Here is a 13480-nt window from a genome sequence, read left to right as displayed (position 1 = left end):
TCCGGTCATGACATCACTTCCAGTGTGTCCTGACAGATTCTTATTCTAAATAGTGGGTCCCAGTGCTAAATGTGTGAGAATCACTGCCCTAGAGAAGATATGAGGCCTATCAAATCCCTCTGATTTGGGCTGAGATTTCCAATACAACCTGCTACTTTAGTTTTGGCAAACAACAAGAAACAAATGGAGTTTGATGGTTTGGTTCTCAGGAATTACTGTTTGGGCAAGCAGTGGCTCCCTAAAACTTCTATCATGTTATTTTATACATTTTTACAGTGCCTTTCATATAGAATAACTTATGGAACAACTACTGGTTGGCAACCTTCAGTCTCGAAAGACTATGGTATAAGCCTACAGCATCCGGTATTCCCAGGCAGTCTCCCATCCAAGTACTAACCAGGCCTGACCCTACTTAGCTTCCGAGACCAGACGAGATTGGGCATGTGCAGGAACAACTACTAAACATGAATAAAAATGGAAATGCAAGCAACATATTAAAAGCAGGAAGCATTAAGCATTCTCAATGGGAAAGATCATCTGAAAAAAGGAAGAAGTTAATCATCCTTCTCAAGACAGCAGGTGAAAGAGCCAGTTGAATTTTGTAGCGAGTTCCACCTCAGGGAATGATAGTGCCACAAAGTGGACTCCTAGCATCTGCTAGCAAAATTTCTATTTGTAATGGGACAAAAAGCAAGGTCTTCCAGGCTGATCACAAACAGCATGGTCCCAGATTGATCAGAACTTTAAAAACTGACACCTACACTTTAAACTGAACTCAGAAATTTCTGTGCTCCCAGTAATTTTTACTGAGCTGCACAGAGATAGCTCCAGAGCGCTCAGTAATGACATCATCACTGAGCTCTGGAGCACTGTGACAGAAGCTCTGCAGGGCTCCAATTTGAGTCATGTGGCCACACAGCTTAGCAAGAACACTGCTCATAAGCATATTCACAGCTGATGTGGCTGCAGCAAAACTGTGTTATATATTTAAGTTGACTCTGGTATGTCAAGACTCTGGTAACTACATTTTGAACTGTCTGAAACTTACATCTTTGAAGACAGTTAAATGAAACAGAGATGGGCCAAGACTCAGACGATTCTGACATAAGTTGCAAAAACATCCGTGTGCTAACTCTGCTGACACTCCTGGGCCAGTGCTAGGGAACTGCGCCTGCCCATTGTCAGGGCTGGATTGTGCCCAAAGACATTTTTCAATGCCCAAACCAGGTCAGAAGTCAGCTAGAAAGGATCAAACCAGTGTGTGTGTGTGTGTGTGTGTGTGTGTGTGTGTGTGTGTGTGTGTGTGTGTGTGTGTGTAGGAAGAAGTTGCAATAATCTCTGTTGTTATGGTGGCCCTGGACCACATCCATCAAGGAGACACCTTAAGACTGCTATTGGATCTTAAAAATTATAATTAATCTAACTGCAATTTCAGGCACATTGCTTGAAATCAGATAAAATGTAGTGAGTGGAATAAAAAGTCTAAATGCTAAATGTGTCAGATGTTTACAAGAAATATGAATGTGGTCCATGAATTTAATCTAATTTAAGTCCAATACATGAAACTGGGTTTAAAGATGGAATACATCAGAGTTGGGTAAACATGTTTAAGATTGGGATGTAAGGATTGCTACAATCAGAGAGAGAAAAGAGCTGAACTGCAGGTTCTAAAGTGGGCAGCCTAAAGGTAGGCATGCCTAAAGGGTAGGCATCCCAATCCTACCTAACTCCCTACAGAGGGCCAACAGCTTTCACAGTATATCACAGGGGAGTTTCAGTATGTTGAGGCCTCCTTGAGGTTAGGGAACATCTGGCCCATTGCTTCAGGGTGAGCTCCAGCAGCCCTCATGGGTCAACTCAGTCTTGTACCGTCGATATAGCTGGCACAAGCCCGCGTTGATTTGTGATGGTGGATCAGGCCTGGGAAAGGGTTAGGATTTTGTGGGTGCTGTTGCTGCCAAACCCGCTCTTTTCCTGGGTCCAATTCACCACCACCCCACCCCTGGTGCAGCCTTACCTACACTGGCAGACTTCACCAGTCTGTCAGAACATGGACCTGCTGCTTGTGGCAGCAGCCACACTGCACTCACTGGCATGGTCGTGTTTGCAACTGCCATAAATAATGTTATGCTGACAGAATGCATGCTCTGCTGGCATAATGAGCCCATAGGACTGGGTCGTTAATTATGAACTTAATCTTAGCTTGGCTTTTAGTTTTTAATAAGCAATACTAGCCCCTTGGATTTGATTGCAGGGGTCACAAGTGCAACACGGAGTTAAAGCCCAATGATGATTAAAATCTAAAGCCCCATAGTGAATTGTGCTTAAATTCCACTGAAACCAATGAGACAAATTAAGTCATCTAACTGGAATCCCACTGATTTCAATGGGACTAAAGCATGACTAACTTTCTCTGTATTAGGGCTAATGGGCTTAAATATGCTCAAATTTCTTTTGGACTGTGGCCAGGCTGCTTCTTCCATAACTGGAGTGCCATAAATAAAGCTCATGAGATTATGCTCTACACACCTGTATGTCCTTTCAGTTTTCAAACATATCAACAAAAAATGCAGCATCACTGGGCTGGTTCCCTAGCGTGTACATCCAGTGAAGGGGGAATAAGACAGCAGTTGGCTAATAGGCAGCTGGTTAAATTACGCTCACTTCAGGTTTCTGCAGAGTCCACATAGTCCAATCAGTGATCACTCATCACTTAACTGCTGACTTTCTGCTGCTGGTTTATTGAGTTCACACCTCACAAAATAATTCATGGCATCTCCTATGTTTAGTTTCCCAATGTGTGAAAATAAATTTCCTGGTCCTCTTGTTTTTTTGACATTTACTTAATAAATATGCTGCTTATTATCTTTTGAATATTTTCCTACTGCCTTCTTTTAGTATAATGGGAAGCTACAATGCTTTAGAAGAGTTAGAAGACAAGATTCAATAGCATACAAAAAGACAGCAAATGATACTTTTGGAATGATTGACTTTAAAGCACAAACCAAAGGCATCTCAGAGAGATTACTTCAGCTAATCATTTTAGGCTTGTCTTTGAAGAATATACCTTCATTTAAAATTGAAAATAAATGCTATTTTTGCTCTTCAGTATTAATGTCAGCATTATAGGCATCCCTACTACCACAGATACTAAAAAATTTAATGCAACCTTCAACATTTTCTTTATTAATTTTTTTTTATAATCTAACTATCCATCTACTTTTCAAAGTACAAACAGTGTGTTATAGACTATTTTGCAAATTATGGATACAAATCTACTAACAGCTTTGCGCAAGTACCAATTAATTAAGTTAGGTTAATGGACGTATAGCTAGGTTAGGATCAAAATCAAATGATTGATATAAATGGTATGAATACACTGTTTTATTTGCTTGGATTTGTGCCTTGAAAATACATACTTCTTAAGATAACTGCAAGTTGCAAAATTAATTGTTATAAAGGAATATTTTAGTCTGGAAGATTAATTACCTGGTTAAACTGGTTTTGTATTTTACTTGTATAGCATAAAGTATATTTGAAAAAGTATTCTTTTTCATACAGATGTGGCTTCTTACATTACAAAAACACATCCAACTTGGCCACACTAAGTACAATCTTGCACTGTCTCAAATTAATTATTCCTCTTTAATTGCATTATATAAACAGAAATGACCTGCTAATTTAAAGGAAATCTATCAGCACAAAATGAATTCTCTCTTAGAAAAAAAAAGAAGCCAGATGAACTTGACCTTGTATGAACTTGTTTTGATGTGGCCCAGATGGTAGGCTGCATGCTTGAATAGCAGGCTAGAGCAGAGGAAAAACTAATATAGTAAGATCTAGATTTATAGCCTTTTGCAAATTCCTACCTTGTATTGTCCTTTCAGCATCTGTTCTGCCCCCACTGCGGTCAGCTTCTATCTCTGGGGTCAGAGAGTCTAAAAGCACAGAAAGGTAAGGCTGACACATATTTCATTTGAGTCTTAAAGCCTCCTTTTTTTACAACCTGTTACTCCAGTCCTGAATTACAATGCAATCAACCTTTGCCCCAGTTTTTAATGTTGAACAATGACTGGATGCCAGTACAATAATTTTAGACCAGCAAGATTAATGAGAAATAAATGCTTAAGCAAAGTCAAAAAGAGAGAGTTAGCACCTCAAAACCAATGATTTAATACTATTGTTCTGCATCCCCTTCCTCCGCCCCCGCAACAACATAGAAATCAAAATTGCAATACAAAGGAAAAATCACTTTCATGGAGAAAAGCAATGTTAATTTTTCTCAGTGCAGTTAAAAAACTGGCTAGTGACAACCATTATTTCCAACATGACCCTCTTTTCACTCATACCACTTGAACTATGCATTAATCATACAAATGAAGAAAGGTGACTTCTTACCATTTAGAACCCTGAGATTATCTGTGGAAGCTGCCTGTTTCAGCGTCTGTTCTGCCTGCTCTCGACGCTTTGTCTCAAATTCAAGTGCTTCTTGCAATTTTCTCTTGGCTTTCTTTTCCTTCTTTAACCTTTTCTGAATTATTGCTGTCGTGGAAAAAGATCTATTCAAAATCAAATCCCAAACCTTGGCACTAATACTAATTTTAGATTGTTATAAATGTTGCACTTACAATTTGCTTACACTTAACCTAGTTTAATTTTAGTAGCCCAAATGTAGAAATTTCTACACCAGCAAAAATTGTTACAATGAGGTATATGTAATTCTTTACTATAGCAATATCACAAATTGGACCTACTGTTTGAGTTGCTCTACTATTAGAAGCAGATACATCCATTTATTCTGGAGGATCATCATGCAGTTTGAAACATTTCATCAACTGACATGCACTATGCACAACCGAGTATGAATGTCAGAAATCCACATAATGTAATCATATATGAACATTATTGTATATGTTTAAAAAAATCACTTTTGCTGCTCTGTTTTCCTATTATATTAGCTCCTCAATCATAATATAATGTTCCTTGCTGCTTGCTTGTTCTTTCCTCACCCACAAGGTGGAGTGTGCAATGTAGCTATTCCTTCTGTGAGCAATGCTTTAAGCTCAGGTGAGAGAGCTCAGCTCTTGGAAACAGATCAGCATAAACCCCTGGGATTAACCTGTACAATCTTTCAGAGCATCTTCTTCCACTGTTCCATGTTTATATACCCTTCCAAGATACCCAGTCCTATTAACTTTCTACTTCCAACTTTCATATTCCTTCTCTTCGGCCACACTGTCATTTGCTACCTTTCTTGCCCTTTTGCTGCCCTCCTTCCAGCAGGCAGAAGGAGAATGTACATCATACTGACAACTAGAGTAGGACAATGCTAATTGTCAAGTCAAACCTTAGCAGAGGTATGACTGTACCGGATTGGAAATGGAATTTATAAGGAGGGAACTCTCTTACAAATGTATTGATTCAAAAATCCTCATGGTAGCAAACAGGATTTGCGACATTTTGGATGTTGCAAATCCTCTTGAGCAGCTGTGTGGTTTGATGTTTTATTATAACCACACTGCAGATAATTTTAATGAATACAAGGGAAGTATAGATTGCTTTCTGAATTATATGTTTGCAGTGTTCATCCTTTGTAGATATGACTGTGGATTTCAGAGATAGGGTAAGTAATGCCTTGCCTACGCACCTGCCCACTCAAGAGTTATGATGTTAGTTTTACCACAATCATAGCAACCTCTAAAGTCAAAGCAGTCACTAATTAGAGGATAGAAATGGAAATCAAAGGGAATGAGGCAAGTAAACATGTCAGGTAGCATACCTCATAAGTAGCCTAGTATTATTTATATATATATATATATATATATATATATATATATATATATATATTCAGATACACACACCTCCATATAAGGTTCCTGTGCTATTCAAAGCATACAAAGTTTTATTATTAGTTTATTGGCTCACTTGTTCATTTATAATCCTGACACATCAATCCTAAACACATTTACCAAAAAGTGAGCTTCACTGATCTGTGTTTTGATGCAGTGAATTGTTTTGATAAAAAACAAAAAATTAAATAGGTTCTCTTTTTTTAGTTCATCGTTGCAGTTTTGTTCATACTACATTGGATGATAATATTAATGCTAATTTAATGACAGAAAGTCTATTTAATATACCGTTATGGCCAACACTTTTTTGATCATAAACTCTAAAGGTACATCCACTGAAAAGGCCTGGTGTGACATCTCCATTTACTTTCATAATCTTTAAGATCAACTCTTTTAATTGTATCAGCCATGGACCAAGACTAAGCAGCAAGAGTGCGCGGAAAGGCTGCCCATAACTGCTATTCTTCCTTTGAAACATATCATTTTGTTTTAGAAGCGGGCTGAAACTTCTTGTTTGAGCTAGATGCAAAGGTCATATAGCCAAGGTCTTTTAGCACCCAGTGAATTTCTTCTCTGTCCCCAAATCTGGTAATACACACACTGGATGGTCGTAGAGGGGACCTGAGGTGGCCTGGAAGCATTCAGTAGGTCTTCAAAGTCATTTTTGATTGCCTGATGATATAACTGAGTGCACAAAGAGGTTTAGGTGATTCCAATCATCCCACAAAAAATTAATTTGAGGGGGGGATGTCCAGTGAACACTGGGTAATACAGTTTTCCTGGATTCAGTGCAGATCTTTCTGGAGAAGTGGGTCTGCCCATAAATTACTGTCTCTCAGTTGTGGTAACATGATCTAAACTAATGTTAGACTTCTACTAGCTATAACATGTGAGACTGTACATTTCACAATGCTAAAATAAAAGTATGTGTGAACTGAATGTTTATTTTTGGCAATAGCTGCGCTTGGTCGAAATTGTATCCATTATTTGTATTTACATCAAATAATGTAAATATTCCACCTCGTAATATGCTCTTGGAAATGCTCTGAATTATTTTTATATTTGCTACTATGCCATATCCAGATTTAGAGATGAACGAGGAAGATACTCAGTTCAAAATGTTTAGACACTGATTAAGAGGCCAATCCTGGGCTCAGTACTGCGGCTTTGTGCCGCTGCGCACTGTTGCAAACATGCCATAAGGCAGGTTTGCGGGCCTCACCGCCAGGCTACCACCCGTGCTAGCCCAGCGCCAGCTAGCGTGGGGCAGGTGCCCAGCCTCCGCAGCTTGGTGGTCTCACGGACCGCCGAGCCGCGGGACGGTAAGCAGGGCTGGGAAATGGCAGGGAGGAGGCGTTGTGGGGAGGAGGAGGCCGGCACAGGGTGGAGAGAGGGCAGGGGGAGGCGTGACACAGAGGCATGACGTGGGAAGGGGGGCGAGTGGGAGGTGTGCAGGGGGGAGGGAGAGAGGTGGGTCTGTGGAGCTCTGCTCCACTGGATCCAAGGTGCTCGTGGAGGGCTCGGTGCCCTACACAAGCGCCTTTACTTGCATTAAAGTGAGTAGCCCCATTGCGGGGCTGCTTACCTTACCCGGGAGAAGGGGAAGAAAATCCCCTTCTCCTGAGGTGCCTCCTGCGGTGGCCCGGGATACGCAGGCTCCGGCAGCAGCTGTTCTTGGTGCTGCCAAGGCTGGGCGCCCCGAGCAGCTCACGATTGGGCTGTAAATGTGCAGCAGCACAAGTGATATATTTTTCATTTAAAAAATCTTTTAAAAATAAAAAGGTCTTCATGTGAATCTATATGTTGTAGTCATTGTTCCCCCTAAGTTGTGAGGCCGAGTGGTCACGCACCTGCTGAGCTCTGCACAGCACAGAGCTCAGCAACCTGACGATCATTCAGAGGCACCTCCGAATATCCAGAGGCAGCATCATGACAGCTGTGGGAGGAGTCCATGCACCAGCGCACACCTCCTTACAGGGAGGTAGAGCTGTGGTAGAGCTTGCTGTGGTAGAGCTTAATGCACTTTGGCAAAGAAACTAAGGCAATTCCCAAATGCCTTTGCAAAATTAGGATAGTATACAAGATACACTTTGAACCTTCTAACTAAACATTTCTTTTATTGATATTACTTTGCTATGCTTACCTCTGTTCTTCTGTTCCACCGCCAACTGTTTTTCAAGTGTTTCTCTCAGTTCTCGTTCCCTGAACAGTTCCATTTTGAGTTCTGTCTTTTCCAGTTGAACTTGCTTCTCTTGAGCTCGAGCATTGTCTATAGCAACCTTTAAAAGGCCCTATTTGAAGATAAAGTTTAACAGATTAATCTTTTGACATACAAACTGAACCAATTTGTGTCTGCTATGTAAAATCTTGATAGTAACCTCCAACCAGGTAACAGTCATGACCAGGCATAGAAGTGTCTCTTAACCTTATTTAGGTTTTATTGGAAAAAAATGACAGAAAAATACAGTTTCAAGCCAGCATTAAAAATAAATAAATCAATCAATCCACTTTGGGTGCCCTTCAGGGAGAAAGGCGGAATATAAATCCAATAAATAAATAGATAACCACCAAAATTTATTTTTGGGGTGAGAGAGGGAAGGAAAAAAAGGGACCAAGAAAAAGATGTAACATGAACAAGCAGATCCAAGACAGCATAGTTGTCTAATGTATCCTAGGAGCTTTGTGCACCAAGACTTGCTGCCATCAGTGATGTGAAGTTACTGCATTCTATTGGAGCTCCCTTTCATAAATGGACCTATTGAATTGGTTTGTGAATGCATCAAGACCCATCATGGGTGACTAAGAGCCCAATCTTCACCTTGCCACTTGATGGCAGTGAGTCTCCCGTGATTGGCAAGACTATTTTATAACACGGAATATCCAATTTCAGGAACCACCAATTGTTATCAAGTTACTCTGTGAAATATAGCTGTACAACCAATATGTTTCTACCAGACCAAATAGATCCAGTGCTTTCCAAACTTTACTAAGGGCGCAATCCTAACCCCTTATGTCAGTGCTTTCCAACACTGACATAAGGGCAATGCAGCTCTGAGGTAAGGGAACAAACATTCCCATACTTTGAGGAGGCCTCTGTGAGTGACACACAACTGCAGGATGCAGCACATGTCCCATTGGCACTGCTATGCCAGTGCTGGAAAGCACTGAGATAAGGGGTTAGGATTGCGCCCTAAATGGTTCTTAATATTTTGTACTTATACTATGATACACTATTCAGATACTAGACAATGAACTGTTTTTGAAATTAAGACAGTGGGCTGTTAATTTTTATCAGTTCTTTCAGGCTTTAAGATCCTCTGAAATTAAGAATGAGGGCAATTAAGGAGTATGGCATGTTCACTGGACATGAAAAATAGAGTATTTGGTTAGGCAAACTAGTGCAAAGTGAAAGACTTGCGATGCCATGGTAGAAATAGATGGAACTCATTCACAGAGAATTTTTATTTGTTCACAGGAACATTTTTATTTTCATACAAAAAGTATGTGGAATACATCAGATGTTTCACAAAACTACAGACAGAATGAGGGAAAAATTAATAGAAATGGAAATCACAGAGCTGCATTTTTTTTAATCTTTGCATCGTTAGAAACCACCTACACCTTCACAATGACATTTAGGAACAAACTACATTTAACTCCATTGAAAAGAAAGGTGAGACTATGGTTAAAAGTCTTAAATGAATGTGTTTTAAAGATTTAGAACATCCTATACTACTCTTTTATAATTTACCCACATTGCCTGCCCTTTAGTTAGCGACAGCAAGTGAAACCTTGCAATTCACATCTACCTACCTGTGGCGCATCAGGAGTAAGCAAGATTGTACAACTGCCTACCTCAGGCACAATGAAGAAATAGAAATTACCCCAGGATAAATGCCACAAATATAATCAGGGTGCACCAATTCTTTAGATAAACTCTGAGACCACTTTCAAACAATGTGATACTATAACAAAAAAGTGTCCCTTGTGGCAAAGTGTCAGGAAATGTTAAAGCTCACAAACAGACCTTTACATTTTGACTATGCCTTCCTGTTGAACAATAAAAACTAGCTGCTATGGCAACTGCTATCTTTACTCAATCAGCAACATTCATGTACATGTTTCTTCTTCATCAGGAACAAACAATTAGTAACAAATGAAAGAGATCATTACATCAAGTGCCCTTTTAGATCACCCCAATTAAAACTTTAGTTTAGCTATATTTTAATTCTAACATACCAAATTCTAATTTTCTGCTCTGATTGCTCTTGTTGACTTATCTTTGAAAGATGTACTCGCAGCGCAAAGCCTGGAGATTTATTTAGCAAGATGCCAATGCTGGCACCACTTAACGTGTTGATTGGTTGTATTATCAGTAGCAATGGAAAATAAATTACTATTAAACTATTATTGTCCTTGGCTGACAAAACACAATATTTTGCTGTTCTTTAAATATGAAACAATCATGGATAAACATGGAGAATAATGCTAAACTGCAACACTGATGGGTGTAATTTTATGTTAAGCACCTTTGCAAAGTGTGAAGCTGTTAAGAGCATGTTACATTTTCATTGGGCTTTAGCACTGTGTCTTCTTCTCAACCCTATTCCCCTAACATATTTTTGAAACGCTTTCTTCTAATGTTGCTAATGGTAATACATTGTCAACTGCTGCTCATTATGTCTGAAAAAATTACCATTTTTGGCTCTGGAACCCACTAGGGACTACTTATAACCTATGGAAAATGAACTTTTTGTTTTTAGATGTTGTATCAGGCATATCAACAGGGCAGCCAACATAGACAAAAATTTGCACTTGGAGCCAAATTGCTGCCAGTGCAGAAGTGTTACTATTGCCAATAAAAAACCTAATGTGATGCATTTGTAAAGAATAAGTATTAACCCACAGTCCAGGCAGCAATACATGAGTAAGGGCATATAATGCAAAACCTAAGACTATCATTTGCCAACAATAATAACATTAAATGCTAGGCTGTTTGGATTAACAAAATTCTACAATTCTCCCCAGGATCATCTGTAAAAAAATTCACAAAACTCTTGTATATCAAGTTTGCCACTCCTAGGGCTACTCCTCCTTTGTGATACTAAATCAACAGGCTTGCAAGCAATTCAAAATATAGTGCAAACCAAGACTACAATGCTGCATGCAAATAGGCTGCTCAACTCTCATTCATTTCAATGGCATTTAAGCAGTATAATTCGAGTGTAGGACTGTAGCCCAAGACAACAACATAAATATTTCTGTGTAGATACAGTTCCTTGCAATGGATGTTGGCTAATGATACTCTAAGTAAAATTTGTTTTAAGGTAATTAGGCTCTGTTATAAACTACAACAAATGCGCCAATACTGTACATACTGGCCTGGGAGTTCGTTTCACTGAATTCAGTGGGGCTGACTTCTGAATAGAGATGCATAGGATTATGCTAAAAAGCACTCTTATTTAGGGCACTTCTAAGAAATGTTCCAGTTCCAAAACATGAAAAAGGTAATGTGTATAAACCTCTTGAAATCAATGTTGTAAGCATGCCCATTTTAGTCATGGTGAACTTTTTCTGGAGCGAGTCGTATAGATCAGTGGCATCGCTAGGGGGTGTGGGCCGCACTGGGTGACACGCACGGGGGTGTGTGACGTGCACTGGGGGCGACATGCTAACATCGTGGTGGTTAGGAGTAACCCCATCATATTATATACTGTTGGATGCAGAATTTTAACACAATGCAATGCAAAAACCCAGAGTGAAATATCTGCTTTCTATTCAAAGTTATGGCAAAAAACTGGAGAACAAAAAATGCATGGAGCCAAATGGAAAGTGAAACTGAGCCGTATTGTGCTAAAATCGTGGTGGTTAGGAGTAACCCCATCATATTATATACTGTTGGATGCAGAATGGAGGAGCAAGAAAGCCGGAAGTGGGTCTTTAAAGCTAACTTTAACCCTGAGAAGCTTGCAACTGGTGCAATTTGACAGCACAAAGGTAGGAAATTGGATTTTGCTGCTTTTTCCCCTTGTTACAATGCATTCAAGGGTGCAATCCTAACCAATTTTCCAGCACTGACATAGCTGTGCCAATGTGGTGTGCACTGCATCCTGCAGTAGGGAGGCAGTCAAGGAGGCCTCTTCAAGGTAAGAGCATGTTTGTTATCTTACCTTGGGTCTGCATTGCGGCTACAAAGTTGCTGGAAAGTTGGTTAGGAATGCACCCTAAATGTGATAACCTGATATCTGTGAGTCAAATTAGTGGATACCGTGGCATCACACGCACGTACTGCAATAGCCTGTTTAAAGTACAGATCTGTCACATTTCCCCAAATGCAGTCATGTACCATGGTAGCATCAAGTCTAATATATTAAAAATAAAATACACATTTGAAATGAATGGAGATTCATCTGAAATTGGCTTATGACCCAGTGGGTCCTGACCTACAGATGAGAAACACGGCTCTAGATATTAACATGCAAAAACCTTTTGACCATTTTTTGCAGGTTTATTTTAATTATTATTGCCATGTGATTCAGTTGTTGTTAATTTCCAATGAACTGTAAAGTCGCTAATGTTCTTTTATTGACTTCTACAATGCCTCTCCAAATTCACTAACTTACAAGTTCACAAAAAATGACAATATAAATATTTTTCCTAAATTACAAATGAGTGTTTGTGTGTGTTTGCATGTTTGTTTTCTTTTGATAAAATATCTTACAGCAGATTTGCTTATCTGTAAATACAGTGAGTTTCCCTAGTATAACAATGGAATAGTAAAAGCACATTTAAATCTTATTTTTATTTTTTATACCACCCTCCCTCCAAGGACCTCAGGGTGGTGTACATAGTTCCTTCCCTCCTTTTGTCCTTACAACAACCCTGTGAGGTAGATGAGGCTGAGAGATAGTGACTGCCCCAAGGTCACTTCCCTATATTGTACTTAGGGTCTTGGTGCTCTAAAAGGTAACCACTGCCAGTGCTCTTTACTGATCAAAATGCCTAGTTTTTGGCAGCTGAGCAACTCTCTATTCATCTTCAAGAGTAGGAGGTTCTCAGTAATAACTTCAAGGATGGAAGGTGAAGAAATGAAACAAACTTACCAGATTGCACTATTATGCCACTGAGGAAAAGCCCAAATACAATGTTTTTCTTTATGTACCTACAACTAGAGCATCATGTTACCAAAATGAGTGACACAAAACCATGACTCCCCTTTAACTTAGGGAAAAGCAGCTTCTGTAGAGGATGATTTAAAATGGAGAAGCAGCGGGCGAGGAGGGTACTTAACTGTTTCCCTGCTTTCCCCACACAAGATTCCACATATGCATTTTCCCTTGCAATGTTTGCAAATAAATGTTTGGGAACCATGGAGGGAGGAGTGTGAGAAGTTGCAGGAGAAAAGGACAGGGTAAGGAAATGGTTGAGCACTTCCTCTCTTCTGTTGCTTTTCCTCTCCATATCATCCCCTATTGAACTTACTTTGCCCTAATTCATACAGAGAGGAAGAGAGAGAGAGAGAGAGAGAGAGATTGTGTAAGAGTCTCAAATGTACAGAATCTAGAACTACGCAACTGTATGTCTTAAGTGAAGAACAGGAATAGGTTGATTAACTCATTCCATTCCATTCC

At 39.6% G+C, this 13480-nt stretch overlaps 1 protein-coding gene across 3 annotated transcripts in view; it reads right to left on the bottom strand.

Moving 5' to 3' along the window:
• The window catches only part of DACH1 (dachshund family transcription factor 1), a 471956-nt gene that overhangs the window by 38691 nt on the left and 419785 nt on the right, over positions 1-13480 (bottom strand). For all 3 annotated transcript variants that reach the window (XM_066619755.1, XM_066619756.1, XM_066619757.1), the window contains 3 exons: positions 7993-8140; positions 4399-4542; positions 3870-3938 (listed from right to left, as the gene is read on the bottom strand). In XM_066619755.1, coding sequence (XP_066475852.1) covers positions 3870-3938; positions 4399-4542; positions 7993-8140 — 361 coding nt within the window. The remainder of the gene's footprint in view (positions 1-3869; positions 3939-4398; positions 4543-7992; positions 8141-13480) is intronic.

This window comes from Tiliqua scincoides, chromosome 3 (genome assembly GCF_035046505.1).
Source record: "Tiliqua scincoides isolate rTilSci1 chromosome 3, rTilSci1.hap2, whole genome shotgun sequence".
Lineage (NCBI taxonomy): Eukaryota > Metazoa > Chordata > Lepidosauria > Squamata > Scincidae > Tiliqua > Tiliqua scincoides.
This window is presented reverse-complemented; position numbering and strand designations above follow the sequence as displayed.